Source organism: Plectropomus leopardus, chromosome 12, assembly GCF_026936395.1.
Source record: "Plectropomus leopardus strain MGB_pleo_1.0 chromosome 12, ASM2693639v1, whole genome shotgun sequence".
NCBI classification, from domain to species: Eukaryota; Metazoa; Chordata; class Actinopteri; order Perciformes; family Serranidae; genus Plectropomus; species Plectropomus leopardus.
In genome coordinates, this window is record NC_142187.1 from 12,464,273 (window position 1) to 12,481,375 (window position 17,103).

General features: G+C 40.2%; 2 protein-coding genes across 2 annotated transcripts; both read right to left on the reverse strand.

The window, feature by feature from the left end:
• Positions 1 to 132: 132 nt before the first annotated feature.
• LOC121951247 (uncharacterized) lies at positions 133 to 11,579 on the reverse strand. The gene is made up of 4 exons (XM_042497512.2): positions 11,121 to 11,579; positions 8,749 to 9,336; positions 5,909 to 6,664; positions 133 to 4,402 (listed from the first exon to the last, which is right to left on the reverse strand). The coding sequence occupies exons 1-4, from the start codon at positions 11,356 to 11,358 to the stop codon at positions 3,597 to 3,599; spliced, it is 2,388 nt and encodes a 795-aa protein (XP_042353446.2). The 5' UTR covers positions 11,359 to 11,579; the 3' UTR covers positions 133 to 3,596.
• Positions 11,580 to 12,062: 483 nt separating this feature from the next.
• LOC121951249 (uncharacterized) lies at positions 12,063 to 17,094 on the reverse strand. The gene is made up of 2 exons (XM_042497515.2): positions 16,701 to 17,094; positions 12,063 to 14,827 (listed from the first exon to the last, which is right to left on the reverse strand). The coding sequence occupies exons 1-2, from the start codon at positions 16,972 to 16,974 to the stop codon at positions 13,836 to 13,838; spliced, it is 1,266 nt and encodes a 421-aa protein (XP_042353449.2). The 5' UTR covers positions 16,975 to 17,094; the 3' UTR covers positions 12,063 to 13,835.
• Positions 17,095 to 17,103: the final 9 nt, after the last annotated feature.

Consider the following 17,103-nt stretch of genomic DNA (forward strand, 5'->3'; position numbering starts at 1 on the left):
CTGGAAGGAAAGGGGGCAGGGTGAATGAAGTTACAAAAGGGCAAGAAGAAGAATTGGTACAGAAAAATGTAACATTAAACAATCATTTATTTACACTGTTCAATATTAAAATAACCATAGTGCCAGACTCCATAAACTGATTAACTTAGTTTTTAATTTATTTGAAAATACAAAAAGCTAAACAAAGGAAGACTTTTTTTCATATTTATCTTTTCAAACATGTTCTAACATGCCGCATTTTGTGATAAATACTGGGATATCTGTTTTTCATGCTACAGTTGGGTGTCGGATGTAAAAAATGACTATAATTGATCAGTAAATACTTACAATTAAGAAAAGACAAAAATAATGCTGCAGTGGCAGGGCCATGGTTTTCATTTCAATGTGAAAAATGGAGGTACTCATCACACTAAACCGAAAAGGGTTTTGAGTCACCCAGCTGGCCCTAGATACCTGCCATTTCTCTAGGCTCAGCTGGAGTGCTTGTTTTATTAAACTATTTTAATAACCTCTTCAGGTCCAGCCACCTGCTCCAAACAAATGCAAACCGCACCATTCACTCTGACCCAGGACATAGTTAGTGAAAAAAATAAAATAAAAAATAAACTTCCCCCAAATAAATATCAGTCAAAGGGAAAACATAATGGAAGAAGTCTTTTACACATGGTGACTAAGGGGACCCTGTGTATCACTGAGGTATTTCATTTTTAGTTACATACTGCAAAAGTTTCCTGCATTATCATTAAGCATTAACTTGTCGTCACTTTTCTTTCTCCATTGAACCATTACCATGTTGTCATTAGTGGGAGATCTGGTATGTTTGAAATCCTGGTCTGACAGCATTTGCTTTCAATTTGCCTTTTGAAAGATTAAACAAACAGAATATCAAGCTAACATTATCAAGACATATTTACATTAGCTTTAATGGAAAAACTAACATGACGTAAACGGTACACTTCCTATAAGGACAGGGTTTGTTTGGCTCAACTTACAAGATGTCATGGCTTCTGTATGCCATATTCTGATGAGTAAATGTATCTGTTGCATGTTTGCTAATTTAATACTGCCACCTAGTGACACAGTGTGAAAAGGCAGTTTTAGTGAAGGGTTAAGTTTAACTTTGGATTTGGTAAGGATCACATGGCGAGTACTACAGGCTACTCATCTTCTTTGCTCTGTATTATCTGCATGTGGAAGCTACTGGAGACCATATCTGTGTGTTTTAGGGCATAATAATTCTTAATTTGTCTGTTGCTATTGTGAAACAAAAATATTGTTCATTTGGTAAAGTTTAGTTCTGTAGCCCATGTAGCCTGTTTACATTTACTTACCTTGGTTTCTGTAAAGACAATTTTGGTTATAGGACAATGAAGGTTATCAGAGCCTTTATTCACGGATATTTTTGTATTGGTTTGTGTTTCAGTTTCACAGTCAAGTCATGTCTCTCAGTAAACTTTAAGACACGAAACCTCCTCGGTCTGAGAGTCTTTCTGAGCATACTTGATTGTTTGGCTAGCTGGATAAACTACTTCATATACAAAGACGGAGGCCAGCATACAAGACACTACTGTCCAACAGTACCATTAACATGTATTATCAACATCTCTATGAATATGACTTCAACTTAAAAGGAAAAAGAAAAGAAAAAAAATGAGCAGCATCCTCGTATCCTTCTCAAAAGAAAAACTGGGCATTATTCTGTGTTTTTACTGATGTGAATCCACATCTCAAAAGTGTATCTTAATACAATACAGTTAGCAATGGTAGACTGTCTTATAAAAGTCTGGTAAAAGTGACTGATTTCACATTTTTTCTTAACAATGGCACAGCAATAAATCTGACAAAACAAGGAAACTGCGCTGGTGCCCCCAGAGCGGGGCCAAGGGGGGCCACGGCCCACTGATACAATTGCCACCCCCTCTACTGGCCCCACCTGGCAAAAAATTATTAGAGGCCAAAATTACCACCTAGAAGAGGCTGTGGCATGCATATTTTTTAAGCTAGCGCAAAGGTATCAGCATGTGGTGGAACAAGACAACCAAAGGCATCCCATGTTGGCACAGCTTGTCTGTTATGAAGTTAATTAACACTCCAAACATTTTGGTGAGGAAACAACTCACATGGCAATTTTCAAAGGGGTCCCTTTACCTCTCCAGATTTCTGAATGAAAATGGGTTCTATGGGTACCCACAAGTCTACCCTAAACTTGAAAAAAAAAACTTGTTCCCAGTAAATGTTTTGGTCCTCAAAGTCCATGTAATCCTTTATATTAAAGCTGTTTATTTGTCTCTTTAAGGAAAGGACAACTTAACTATTTTAAGAACAATGAAATACCTAATAATAACAATAACACGCACAGATATATAACACATTAAAACAGGATTGTTGTGGAAATCGAAATGTTAACTCTACAGGCAATAGTCTATGCACATCAGATAACCAAGAACATAAACTGTAAAATAAGAAACCAAAATTCATCAGTATGCAATTACTTCCAATACTGAAATAGATTTCATCTAGCTCACTTCAACAGCAAGACAGAATTCCTGAAATTCAGTTATGGTTTGTATTTTTTGGGTGCCACCCCAAGATTTTCAGTGGCCCCATAGGGCCACCCCAATAAAAAACTCCTAGGGGCACCACTGGAAAAGTAACTAACTTTGTTCCAATTCAGCCAGATTCTACTTAATACTCTTTAACCAAAAAGTATATTGAGATATTTTCATATATCATCAGCCCTTCCTCACACTAAAGAACAAAAAATATGTTGATCTGTTTCCAATCAGAAAATTGAGTTACAGTACAAAATTATTTCTCAGTACTTGTTATTCAAAGGACACATTTCAAAATAAATGTCATAAAAAGAGCAAAGAACCGTGTGATTTGGTACGAGGTTGAAGTTTGCGGTCAATAGTGATAACATACCATACTTTAATACTACCCCTAATGGGCTGGTTTACATTTACTTGCACTGTGAGAACAGCAAAGACACATTACTTCAGTAGGCGATGGGATCAACATTAACTTGATGGTATTTGGCCCTTGCCATTCTGAAAACAAATGTAGGTATTATTGAAGTAGTTCCAGTAAAGTAAAACTAGTGTTCAGTCTTGGTAGAAGAAAATGTGACAGCTTCAATTGCCACTTCAAATATTCGACTTTGTTTGGTTTCTCTGTGTAGTTTCAGTCATTATTAAAGCCACTCCAGAGCCCAGATCTGGCCTGCTTCAAGCGAGCAAGGAGCAACAGTGTCAAAGCCGACAGTCCTTAATCATCTTTAAAAAAAAAAGTCTTCTGGGAGTGAAAAGACAGAGTAGATCAAAATGTAATAGTTGAAATGTCAAAGAAACCTTTTTGTCCTTACAGCAAGAAAGACTGTACTTGACCAGTACTGAAAACGAAAAACTGAATGCTTCTTGTTCCTCTGCTTTAACCTTTGGACGTTTTGGGACATGTCAAGTATTCAATTATGTATTATCTCATATTGATTTGTCGACCGTGAGAAAATTCACTTGTTGCCATTTGTTATGAATGAATGTGACAAAGCTTAGTGGAGAATTGTGTATTATTCCGTGACGAGTAAATCGTGAATGATTTTATTCTCCATGCAGTTTAAGGTGCAATTTCAAGATGCTCATCTGATTAAAAATCTTACCACATATCTTACAGCTAAAGGATTGCTCTGTGATATCACTACACTGGTGCGTCTGAAATTGACTAAAACTATCAAAGCTCTGCCCGCAAGTTGAGCATATAAAGCAATTTTCCCTGGCCGCGTCCCCACCACAGTCATCTGCATGGTTGCCCGAGGCAGTCATATTAAATTCAAACACAACTCCCTCGTGAGACGTGTCACTCACTGTTGTGTACTCATTTACAGCCACCTCTGCTGCAGTATGTTGATCCTGCAGCTCAGGAGCCAGAGTCATATCAGAGCTTCTTGATTGCATTCCCATTATTGAATACTGATTGTTTTGCATCATTTCTTCCTTTTCTTTGTCATCTAGAAAAGGCAGAATCCTTATTGGTGATGTATATTCATGCTGCTCATTGGATGCTCCAACAACAGGACTCAGTGTGTACTCGTCATCATGTAAAACTACACAGACGGTTTGTTCAGTATCACTACTCTTCTCTATCCCAGATGTCCACACCTGACTTTGGTCTGGTCCTCCCGTCCCATTATCAGTCCCTGCCTGACTTAGACTCGTCAAATCTTTCCCATTTGGCTTCAGTTTCACCATCACTGTTTGCTCACCAGCTGCCTCTCTGTACGTGGTGCCGGGTAACTGTTCCTCTAAAACTGTCAGCCTGGTCTTGGGTTCTGCCACTTTCTTCAGCGGTTGATTGTCAGGCATTGTAGACATCAAGTGATGTGCCTCCAGCACTTCCTTGTTCTCACCTTTCAGAAAAAAGACAACAGAATTAAATAAGCAAACAGTTTTAATAGATAAACTTCTTAGTGCTTTTACATACAGCCCTAATGGCTGTATGTTAAATGTGGACTGAGTGCATGCTAGTGTTTAAAATGAATATTTTACAATTATACATTAGCTACATTTTACTTTTAATTTTGTATTTTCTCTTAAAAAAGAGCAGAGTGTAGAATTTAGTGGCATTTAGTGACAAGGACTGAAGAGTGCAATAAGCTGAAACTTCTCCCATGAATAAAGCATGAACTCCCGCTTTCCTTCAGCGTCCATAAGTCAAAGGGTTCTTACCGGGAGTTGAGATATCCACAGAGGTCCTCTCCAGAGCAAACGGAGAAGGCAATTAGGACCAATAAAAAATTTAATTAATTTTTTTCAAATTTAAATTAAAGTTAAAATGTAAGTGTTTTTCTGCCATTTCCCCGCTCATACCAGAAGGGCTGCTAACTACAGTGGCTGACACGAAAACTCCAATGGCTCTACTGTTTTGTTTTGTTTTTTTGTTTTTTTTGTTCGGGGCTACTGTAGAAACATGGCGGCGGTGCAACATGGCAGACTCCTTGGACAAGGACCCGCTCTCAATATAAAGTAAACTGTGCTAACAACAGATCATGAATGCGCAACTTCTTTTTTTACTGACAATAGATATCAATGAAAGCCAGAGACTGAACTTGCCGTGAGCTGTCACCACTTTATCACCTTACAGTACGAAGGCTCTGTCTCTCTGTCTCTCTCTGTCTCTCGGTCTCTCTCTGTCTCTCTCTGTCTCTCTGTCTCTCTCTGTGTCTCTCTCTGTCTCTCTCTGTCTCTCTCTGTGTCTCTCTCTGTCTCTCTCTGTCTCTCGGTCTCTCTCTGTCTCTCTGTCTCTCTGTCTCTCTCTGTCTCTCTCTGTCTCTCTCTGTCTCTCTCAGATGGCTGAGGGCTCCAACTGATGATTCCAGTCTCCGACTTTCAAGGGGTTGCCCTTCTTATTATATCTTATTTTATTTCTGCCAAAATGTCCCAATAAATCAACACACTGGAAATTTAAAGGGCTCTATTTCAATACATATCAGTTTAGAAATATGTTTATCCACAATTTCCAAAATTTGGAAAGTTTTTTTTAAAACCCATCACCTTGATCTCACCCTAATTCAATAACGTCAATGTTTTGGTTACAGATTAGTTGTCAAAGTCTTTTTTTTTCCTTAAGCAAAATGTTCACCGTTTCCCACTCTAAGGTGTGAATATCTATCTGTTTTGGTCATCGCTGCTGATAAAGTAAACATTTTGCATTTCAGACTGTTGGTTGAACAATACAAGTGAACTGAAGATGGCAACTGTGAAAATGTGATGGACGAAAATAAAACCATTGTCTGACATTTTATGGATCAAATAACTGATCTATGGACTGAGAAAGTAATAGAGAGGTTAAATAATAAAAATCATTTTTAGTTGCAGTCGTATATCAACAGGGAATGCCTCTTTTCAAATCTTACCATTTCTGTGCGTCTTCATGTGGCCCTTGAGGCTACTCTTCTGATTGAAGCACCTCCCGCAGATATGGCAACCGTAAGGCTTCTCCCCAGTGTGAATTCGCAAATGTCTCTCCAGGTGGCCGGCACGCTCGAAGACTTTGCCACAGTACGAGCAAGCGAAGCATTTCTTCGGTTTAATCACCTGAAAAGACCTGCTTCCTCTATGTCTGTGGTGATCCAAGGTGGCTCCCGCCATACCTTGCAAGCCTGCTTCACTTGATATCATGAGTGTGTCTGAGGATCCATAAGGTGTTTGTGACACCATGCTGTTTTTGAGTTCCCCATATGGCTTCCCTGGAAAGGAGAATGTGCTACACGAGGCTTCGACGGGTGGCGGCAGTAACTGAGTTATCCCCTGGAAGGATGTCATACCCGGCGCCGAGCTGCTGAGATACTCTGTACTGCTGATCTCTGTGTTGTTTTGTCCCTGTAATCTGGACATCCACTGCTGGCTGCCTCTCTCAAATGTTGTAAAGTTGTTCTCTTCTTCCCTTGTCTGCTCATTTCCTTCATGAAACACTGATTGTACTATATTCTCCTCTGCAGGCTCAGATTTGATGTGTATGGTTGTTGTGAGAATGTCCTCATTCTTAGGTAGGCCATCTTCAGCATTCACCTGGCTCTCGTCCTTAGGGGGAAGACTGTCAGGACACGGATTCAACTTGGCAATCTGACTCTTTTCATCCACTTTTACCTCAAGAGGGCTGGGCTGAGTACCTGTTAAAGCAGAAAGAAGTCATCATATGCACATTTACTATCCACACCTAAGAAGTCAGAAGCTTTTTACCGTTAAAGGAATACCAGTATTTGACCTCCCAAATGACCATTCGGATGTCAATTTCTCAACTACTTGTAAAGGATAGTTTGGATCCAGCGAAGTCACACAATAACACAAACAAACTAACTGATCACAGCAGCTGTAGACCGGCAACTCCCATGTTCAGTGAAGTAAAATTATTGTTTTTTTAGGTGTTCTTTTATTCAGTTTCGCATCAGAAAGGGCTGTTTACTGAAGTACTGAGCATATGTCTGGACAATTGAGTTGTGAGAGACACGAGTTGTGTCAGAGTTTTTTAACGGATGTTTTGTTATCATTTTGCAGTTGTTAAACACAGACCCCTTTGATTTCAATTTATCAAGAATTTCGTTCTTTGAAGTCATGCAAGAAATATGTTTTCTTCCAAATGTAATGTAACATGGGGTGAGTAACTGAAATGCAAAGGGTCATTTGTGGGGGTTAAGATTCCTTATACCCTTAAACCTTTTTAACATATGGTGTGGCCTAACAGTATGTAGGTCATGCAAAGGTTGCTATGCAAATTAAAAATCCTCATGTCCAACGCAAATTTAATCTCAAACAGCCAGTCCATCCTAGTCTTCCTACAACTGTTCCCAAACTGACTATAGGCCCTCTGTCACATAATACACACAACAGATTTGTAAAATGTACTGTCCCAGCGATCCATTGTAAGCACCATCGCCCTCAGCAAATCAGGCTCTTGAAGTTCTCTTTGGCAGCACAAACAAAAGAAAACTGTTGTTGAACGAATAACCATGACGCCAAACCATCTGCCAGGAAATGTGTGAAAGTATTCAACACCACAGATGGCCACTAAAGACCACTAAAAAATGTCTTACAGTAACGCTGGCATGAACTGGGATGTGACCCCACTAACTTACATCCAATGAGTCTTGCCCTAGGAAGCAGAGGATATAAGGGGCCAGCCAACCGGGCAACCACAGCTGTCAGCGGGGCACTTTTAGGTCACCCTACCCCCCACCCTTTACTCTCATTTTGACTAAACTGCATAGTTTTTCTCTGTTTGCTGTGACACAGCCAGAGACTTCCAACTGTCGATAGAACCAAGACTCCAAGACAGAGGACAACAGTAACAGAATGTAGAGAAGTTTTCAGTCATCACAAACATTCAGGTTTGATTCCCCCCTGTGAGCCTCCCTAATCCTGCCCTGCTGAGGAGATCTTGAGTTAGACACAAATCCCCATCAGCTTCACAGCAAAAAAGTCCTGACCTCCCCGAGCAGGAAATCAGAAGAAAGAATTTCTTCACTTGAAATGTATTTTCAGACAGTTACTAAGAGAATACGGCCTGGGTGCATACATTATTTATATTTGGAGCAACGCCCTGCTTTGCATGTAGATCTAATCTGACACATGAAAGTGTCTTTCACTCTGTCATAGTACTGAGCTTTAGTGGACAAAATGCTTGATTCAAGAAAAATCTCTAAAAGTAATTGCTCATGAAGGGTAGGACTGTTGGGGTCTTATTAAAAACATTCTGAGAATACCCTCAGAGAGCTCCTAACTTAGCCAAAAACATTTAATGAGTCCTAACTTAGGAGTGATTTAGGAAAATTCTCAAAGCAACTCTGAGCAAGGATGGAATTAACTTCCATCTTAGTGAGTAGATGTGGTTGATCCTGTTGCATAATTTTAACAGCTGTGATTGGTTGTCACAGACATGCCCTTTTGAGAGCCTGCAAGGCATGGACACGCAGAGACACCACTCTTTATTTCTGGCATTTGTTATTGTGTTGGGTTGGAGATTTGGATGCATTTCTAATGAGATAGAGTGCAAACATTACCTCTGCACCATCTAATCTATAGCACTGTCATCCAGTGTTTCAAGGTATATGTCTCTTATCGCTTGTCTTGCCAAAATTCTATGAATTTTCTTAGAATTTTGTCACTAGGAGCAACTCTTTGCAGTGAGAGGCTCTGTGAATATGGCCCCTGTATTTTACCTGCACTGTTTCCTTAGACAACAAAGAATTTAACTTACCTCTCCTGTGAATCTTTGTGTGCTCCTTCAGGCTGCATTTCTGATTAAACTGTCTCCCACATGTCTCGCAGCGATACGGTTTCTCACCAGTGTGAATCCTTTTGTGCCTTTCCATGTGCCCAGAACGCTCAAAATATTTACCACAATACGGACAGATGAAGCCTTTCTTAAACATCAACCTCTTTGACGTTCTCTTCCGCACGGTGTTGTATGAGTTACGATACTGACCGTAACCCAGCATCCCGCGGCTGTACGGGCTGTGTTGGAACACACCGGAGCTGCTGCAGGGCGCAGACAGCTCGGTGTCTAACGGAGATTCAGGCAGACACGCCAAGGAGTTCTGCCCTAAATCTAAATAATGTGCATTGTTGTGTCCTGTCTGAGTGGTTGGTCTCCACTGTGCACTGTCCCTTTCATACGAGGCAGGTTCTTCTCCCAGCTGGTCAGGTTGTCCTCCGGCATCCTCACTTCCTTCTTCTTCAGGCTCACATTTCACCTGCACCTCGGATATGGAAATGTTGTTTTGGTCCTCATCAGAGGGCACCTTTTCAAGCAAGGCCCGTTCATCACAAACATCACTCTGACTACCTGTGAAGAGGAAATGATTATGTTGTCAAACAATGTCTTACTGTTGAATTTTTTTTTTTGTAGGCCGATCACCTTTTGATATTTTCATGTCATAATTATATACGTGTGTGAAAATTGGCCAGGATCCTCATTCGCACCACACAAATAAAACACACCAACACCACACTTTTTGTGATCCTCAGTTGTATTAGTATCTCACACTTAAATTTCACAATGTTCTGATTTTGAATCCAAGTTTTGGTGAAACAGACTTTGTAGACTAGAAATAAATATCACAGTTGCATTGGGCTATCATGGTTGTGGCCGGAAACTAGATTTTATGACGTATAAACCTTGAACACAACATTAACATAACATAAGCTGACAAAAGGTGCAGTGTGTGGAATTTTGGGGGATATATTGGCAGAAATGGAATACAGTAAGTATGTTGTCTTATGAGTACAATCACCTTAATATATTGTCATGTCTTTGTTACCTTAGTTTGAGCCATTTATGTTTATTTATAGGGCACAGGTCCTTGTTTATGGAGATCGCCATGTAGCACTGCCATGTTTCTACAGTATTCCAGAAACTGAACACTGGCTCCAGATGGGGCCATTAGCATCAACGTGTTGATGAAATGAGACCTGTTTGTTTTCGAGGAGAGGAGACCTCTGTGAGTAATTCAGTTCACAGTAAAAACCTACAGAAAGTCTGAATCAGATAAAGGTGAGCACACGTTAACTAATCACTGAAAAGAGTAAGCACACAATGGCATGTGGTGGGAAAGCCACCTGTCGCTGAGATGCCGAACAGTGTTAAAGATGCATTTATTTTTTATTGTGAAACTGCTTAAGTAAGTTGTTAATGTATTTGATCATCTACCAGTGACAGATTAACATCAGCATTCATTTTAAGTTGGTGTGTTTATCCACCTGCCAAACACAACTCCAGTAGTAACTCTCTTTTAGCTCAGTTTTTGGTCTCCGCTGTGGTGCTACATAGCTGCTAAATGCTCCACTATGTTCACCAGATAGCTGCTGACTGTCTGTCTGTCTGTCTGTCTGTCTGTATGTCTGTCTGTCTGTCTGCCGTCTGGTGCTGCGAAGCCAGTGTACAGATGGTTTTAAGAGCTTTTTCCACTGAAAAACACACCGTGATAGCATGGAGAGTGAATTAAACAGTAAATTTACAGGCCGCACAGCTACACAATGAGCTAAAACTCTCTATAAAGCTCAGTAAAGCTGCAGATTCAGATACTATTTCTCTGTAGGTTCATCGCGATGAGTGACCTATTTAACATTTTCTGATTTAACAAATTGTTATTGTAAAATAGCTGTTGCTGCTATAATAAATGAGGGGTTTTTTGTGTGGATGCACATACATCAACGAGGGAAAAGGGGTCCAAAATAATCTCCTTTGCAGGGTATTTTAATCCTTATTATGCCCCTGTGACCCTCAATTTTGGCTGTGCTTTCTGGGGATTAAAGGCAGATCACACAGAACAATAGACAGATCCATAGGGTAGTCAGTGAAATAATTATGTGAAGTAATTTACTTTTTTTATACACAAAGAAATCATTGCATAGCCTTGCAGAGATTTTGAAGGGTCTCAAAAGCGAACACCAAAGTCTGATGGGTGTCAAGAAATCAGAGATTTGTGCATTTCCATCTCTATGTAGCCCTGTCCTCACGTGTCCTAAATCACTATATTAGTAAGGGCTAATGTAAGAGTGTATCCGTGTCGGATTTGTGCCAGGCTGACACAGTGTGTTTTAGGTCTATCTGTGTCGGGTCCAGCTCACCCTCTCTCCCATGACTGTCAGGTCGCAGGGTCACTCTCTCCTGCAGTGATCTCAGCTCTTTGTGCAGAACCTCGATGTTGCTCTTTAGCTTCTTGATCTCGTTTTCACCCTGACACATTTCCAGCCGCAGTACCACAATGCCATCCTCCACAACTTTGGCGATTTCCTCCACGGCTGCTTTGGACAAGGCATCGATTACGGAGGCGATCTGAGCCCGCAGAGCGACGCTGCTCAACATTGTTGTAGAAGAAACCCCTCCAAAAAAGTAGCAGAGAAGCCAAAACTTTAAAGCGAGAAAAGTGACTATGACTTAGTTGCCCTAACGAACCGAAACAAACCTGCTGGAGACGCCGACTGATGCCAACTACCACCCGGCTATTTGGTTAGCTCGGTGTTGGTTTTACCGCTTTCTGCTAGCAGCAGCTAATTGGTACAAAGAATAAACACAATTCTCGTTTAACGGAAGTGATGTCATATATACCGTAAAGTCTAAGGCACCTGCGCAACGCATATCGTCGAGCTACTTCCGAGGTCAGCCCCGATTTTTTTTAACCAACCAAAAAAAAAAAAAACAATATACAGACATTGTAATAGTCTGTATGACATAAGGTAATTATTAAAGAGGCCCTATCATGCTCATTTTGGGGGATCATATTTGTATTTTGGGGGTCTACTAGAATATGTTGCATGCTTTGATGTGAAAAAAAAAACACCCTTAAACTTGGATTTTGGGATTTATTACTCAGGTGACCTTTATAAGCACAAAATGCTGCATAAAACTATAAAGTAAAGGGAAAAATCCCAAAAGCATAAGAGATCCTTGTTTTCTTTTCTGTTTTGAAGTCATTGGCGTTTCAAAAATTGTTTGTATGGGATGTGTTTTATTGTTTGTCTCTGTAATTCAGAAACCATGTATGAAAAGCACTCACACACTGAGACAAGTTGGATGTGATTGGATAACCAATAACTTGCTTTAATTTTTTTGTACCTTTTTTCAGTCCCCTTTTCTCCAAATAAAATATTTAAAACAACAATATTCATTAACTCAAAATGTAGAACGTTCATCATTAAAACAAAGACATAAAAATAGTAAATAAATAAAACAAAATGTATAAAATAAATAGAAGCATTTATAGTACATGTTACATAAGTTCATAAAGGGGGGCAGGCGTACATAGTTACCCATTCATATAGTTATTTTAAGGGAAAACATGAATTAAAGTGGCTACCTTTAAGACAAATGGGAAAAACAAAAACTGAGAACATTAACATACTTTAATGTCAAGAGAAACCAAATCTGTACAGATAATATTTCATTGCATAGGCACACACCCATATTTCGTTGACTATGACCCAGTTACATCATCACTGATGCTGCCAGCTGTTTTTAGAGGCCACATACTAAAGTTGAATGTTCACAGCTTGTGTTATCAAGGTGTTTAGTTTAGGGTCTGTATCTGGAAAGGTCCAACATCATGAAGACCAAGGAGCATCTAAAAAAGAAAACAAAAAAAAACAAAAACGTACCAATCACAGAGGACTACAGAAAATTTCCAAGGCACTGAAATTACTCCGAGTACAGTACGATCATGATGAAACTAGAAAAGTTAGGCACCCACCAATCCAACTTTTACTCTTCTGATACAGATTCCTGAAGTGAGGATATCTGCAGACACAGTACCGGTGTACTGGAGTACTGGTCTGATACCTGTACTCTGTTTTCCTCAAACTGCACGGAACACAACTGAAATCATCATTATGTAAGGTAATAGAGCCCAGAGAAAAAAATGAGTTGGGGAGCCCGGAGCAACTAAACTAAATATAAACTGGCAAAAGAGGCACTGATTTTCTGACTTTAAAAAAGAAAGTGAGTTTAATTTGGATCAGTCATGTCCTGGCAGATACATAACTCTCTGAAAAAAAGAAGAGTAGAACCACCATAGACTTTATATAAAGATGGACGGCATGACAGCTCCTCGAAAGTTCACATTACATTCATTTTGTCCCAAAAATGGTTTCTGCTTTAGGTAGTTCCTATTATGCTGATGTTTGTTTGTGTGTTTGTTTTTCTGATAAGGTTGGTTTTTGTTAATTTTTTTATGCCATAAAAAGGGGCCTGGACATCATGATTGACAGCTCTTTTTGATAATCGGTGTGGTCAAGATCAATGGCTCTGCTTGTGAATGGTCGACGGGTTGTAAAGGTGGGGACTGAAGACTGCTACTGTGCAGACTTTAGCTCCAAATGACATCACCAGCACAAGATGGCAGCTGCTGTATCTAGGATATGTTGGTTTTATTTTCACAATGGGAGTGAGCGGAGATGCATCATCCATCTTTATATACAATGTGTTAGCTGCACCGATATCAATGCAGCACGTTGGCTTGTTGCATCTCTGAGAGAAACTTTTGCACAGCTGAAAATCTACCAAAAGGGGCCGCCCTCAAAAGCTGCCACAAGAAGACCATGAAACTGAAGACTGAAATGGCCATTTTGAAGTTGTGTTTTTGGGGTATGGTTAGGCGATATGATGAGTCTGCATTTCAAACATATGCAGTACACTGGTAAGAGAAATTTTAAAATAAAACAATAACATGCCTTGCCCCCTGAAATGCAAGCTAGACATTTTATGGCTGCATTCGACACATCAAACCTGTCAAAGTACACTGTGCAAATTCTCTTGTGAGCGTCACTGAGAGCCGCTGTCCCTGAACGCTACCTCCCTTGCAGGTGAATCTCTTGGTGTATTTTGAGGTTACCCAGCACGGTGAAGCTTTTACCACACTGTCCACAGCTGTACGGCTTCAACCCGCTGTGGAACCGCTCGTGTCTCAGGCAGTTGTCCTGCCTCGAAAACATCTTGCCACAGATTTTGCAGCTAAACGGCCTCTCCCCCGTGTGCACACTCTGGTGTGTCTTCAGCCGGGTCTTCTGGGTGAAGGATTTCCCACATTCGAGGCATCTGAAAGGTTTAAAGGGCTGGTGGGAGGCCTTGTGCTCCTCTAGCTGAGACATGCGAGGGAAGCCCCTGTTGCAGACCAAGCAGACGAACAGTTTCTGATTTGTTCTCCAAACATTCATTTGCCGTTTTGCTCTCAGGTTGTTTTTATTGAGGATGTGATCTTCTGTGTTTGATCTTGACAAATCTGCGGTTGGCCTCTGAGGCAGGGCTAGTGAGGGCCCGGCCTGTTGTGAAGCAGACTGCAAGCGCTGGTCCTGACTGACTGCAGGGTGTGAGGCCTGTCTGAACTGTTCACTGTGACCAGACTCTGAAGTAATTCCTCCCATGCACAGAGGTCGAATCTCTTCCTCTACTTTTATCGGCACACTTAAGGAATCATCTGCGATTTCCTCTGCTGCTGATGATGGAGAGTTAAAGGAGGTTTCTGTATTTCTGTGAGCAGCATATTGCTCAGCGCGAGAAGGGAAAATCTGTATGTGCTGCTGCATTGCAACGGAGCTTTTCTCAAACATGCGGCAAGCAGGAGGAGGCCAGATCAGGTCATCTCTCTTTCCCGCCTCGAAGCAAATGTCTGTTGTCACAGTGTTGTCTGTTGTTTCCTGGGTGGTGGGTCCATCCTCGGGCTCGTGTTTCACTTCTGGCCTCATTTCATGGCTCTCCTCTGTTCTCTGTCCAGGCTCGCATAGTGACTGAGCAGACTTCGGCTCTGGATACACAGCACAGGCCTCCTGATCTTCTATTTCATCTGCAATTGACAGAAATAAAATTGCAGGCAAACATGAATTTGACTGCACAATAAAAAAGCGGCTTCCATCCACCTGGTTTCCTTCACCTTTTGAATATGCGTATGTGTCCAAACGGAAATGCAAAAAATTAATCGAGAGGGAAAAAAAATGTAATCATACTACGGATGCAATATAATATCAGCACGTCATGGGTATCTATAGATGACACTTTAATTATGTGACTTAAATTAGTTGAAATAGGTCAAATGTGCCCTGATTTTGGAAACTGTCAGTACTATCTTGAGAGAGCCTGTTAAAATGGGAGGAATTTTACTGTTTTGTTTAAAATGTGTTACATAATAGTAAATATGGCATGTTTTAAATGTAACGTAAGTCAAAGTTGTTCTATTGTTTTGCCTAATGAATGTGCACATATTGAAAAGCATTGCATTTTATGTCTAAATCTGCTACGTGTGTCATAAAGTAAAGATAAGAGGAGTAATAAGAGTTATTCCACAGCAGGAAAGACTTCATGTTCTCTGCTATAGGAGGATAAACATATGCATAATTATCGGCATCAGCCAAAATTAGTTCAAAAATATCTGCATATCAGATATCTGCAAAAATCCCATATTGTGCATCCCTATATAACAAATAAGTGGCGTCGCTCAGCTCTATGGAGCCTAAAACAACTCACTGCAGCTCGCTTTAATTTTGGATCATTAGAACAACATCTGCTTGTATTGACCATAAAAGTGTTGAGCCCAGAATTGCTGCTTGTGGCTATATTTCCATCAGATTTTCCACATTGTTTTTCACAATTTGAGGTTTGACTGGTAGTTTGATTGCACTACATTTGCATGGGAACTTTGTTGCTATTCATTGGGACAAGCCCCTGGATATTTACTTACTGTGTTTACTGGAAAATGTCCATTTCTGGAGGGGCATGATGTTCCTTTTTCTGAACAGTACAAATAAATTTCTCATCAGCTCTGTATGTTCACTGCATCTATTCACTACAAGAAACTTTCCACTTTCAAAACTGCTTGTGAGTTTAAACTGATTCTCCTATAACCCTAAAATCTAGACTTAGATGTTTATTAAATTGAGTCAGATGATCTACTGAAAGCATGGACAGATTTAACAACTTAATACTTTTGTAGACGTGAAAGAATTAGTCAGTCAACTAAAACACGAAATTAATAGGCATCTATTTTCATAATTATTTACACATTTCCTCATTCCATCTTTTCAGCTGTACTCAAACACAAACAAGTAATTTAAGGTTGTCATCCTGGCAATGGGCTTTTTTTGTGATGGGCATTACTTACAATTGTTTAACATTTTATGAACCAAACAACAAATCAATTAATAGAGAAAATAAATGTTAGGTTGATCAATTATGAAAACATCAATTGATTTGCTTTTCCTTCCTTTTCACATTCTTATATGATAATAAACTGCACATATTACTTTTTGACTGTAGCACAGATAGAACAAGCAATCCAAGGATGGCATCTTGGACATTTTTCACTTTTTTTTTTTGGACATTTTATAAGGGAACAGATCCAGCACAACCATTTACTTTACTCATCCAACATCATTTCTGAAATGTAAAACTTTGGGTTTGACAATTTATAGATATAATGAAAAAACAATGTGGCTGCATTATGATATTCATGTGCAAAAAGATGTACTTACAGTCTAATAGTTCATGCATGAAAATTAGTGATAAATGTTTGAGCCGAATATAACAGGAGTCCATCAAAACTAGTTAAAAATCTTCGATTGTGTTCTACAGGCAACAATTGTTGTACATAAGAGAGAAGAATCGTAATTTAAGAGTTTTTGAATGAACTTTGGTCTGCAGCTGGCTCACCAGTCGTTGCTCACCTTTTCGGGGGACCTGGTTCCCGGCTGCTGCTGTTTGCTTGTGTTTTTCTTCGGTAGCTCGGGTCGTGGCTGCTTCTTGAGCGTTGCTGAGTTCAGCCTCCATCAGCTTTAAACTTCTTTTGAGCTCCTGAATCTCAGTGTCTCTCCGACACATCTCTAGGCGCAGAACCACACTCCCGTCCTCCACCAGCTTCGTTATTTCGGCCACCGCAGCTTTCGCCAACACGTCCATGATGGCTGCGACCTGCGTACCAAAAGAGGACGGGAAAGACATCTCTTCGAGTGAAAGTTAAAACAGCAGAAATGAATGCCAGCCTTCATAAAACAACTGGGGGTTCTGCAGTGAAGCAAAGCACCTGTCCAGCTGTTTTATTTTGGTTTAGTTCCGGGAAAATTAGAGGGC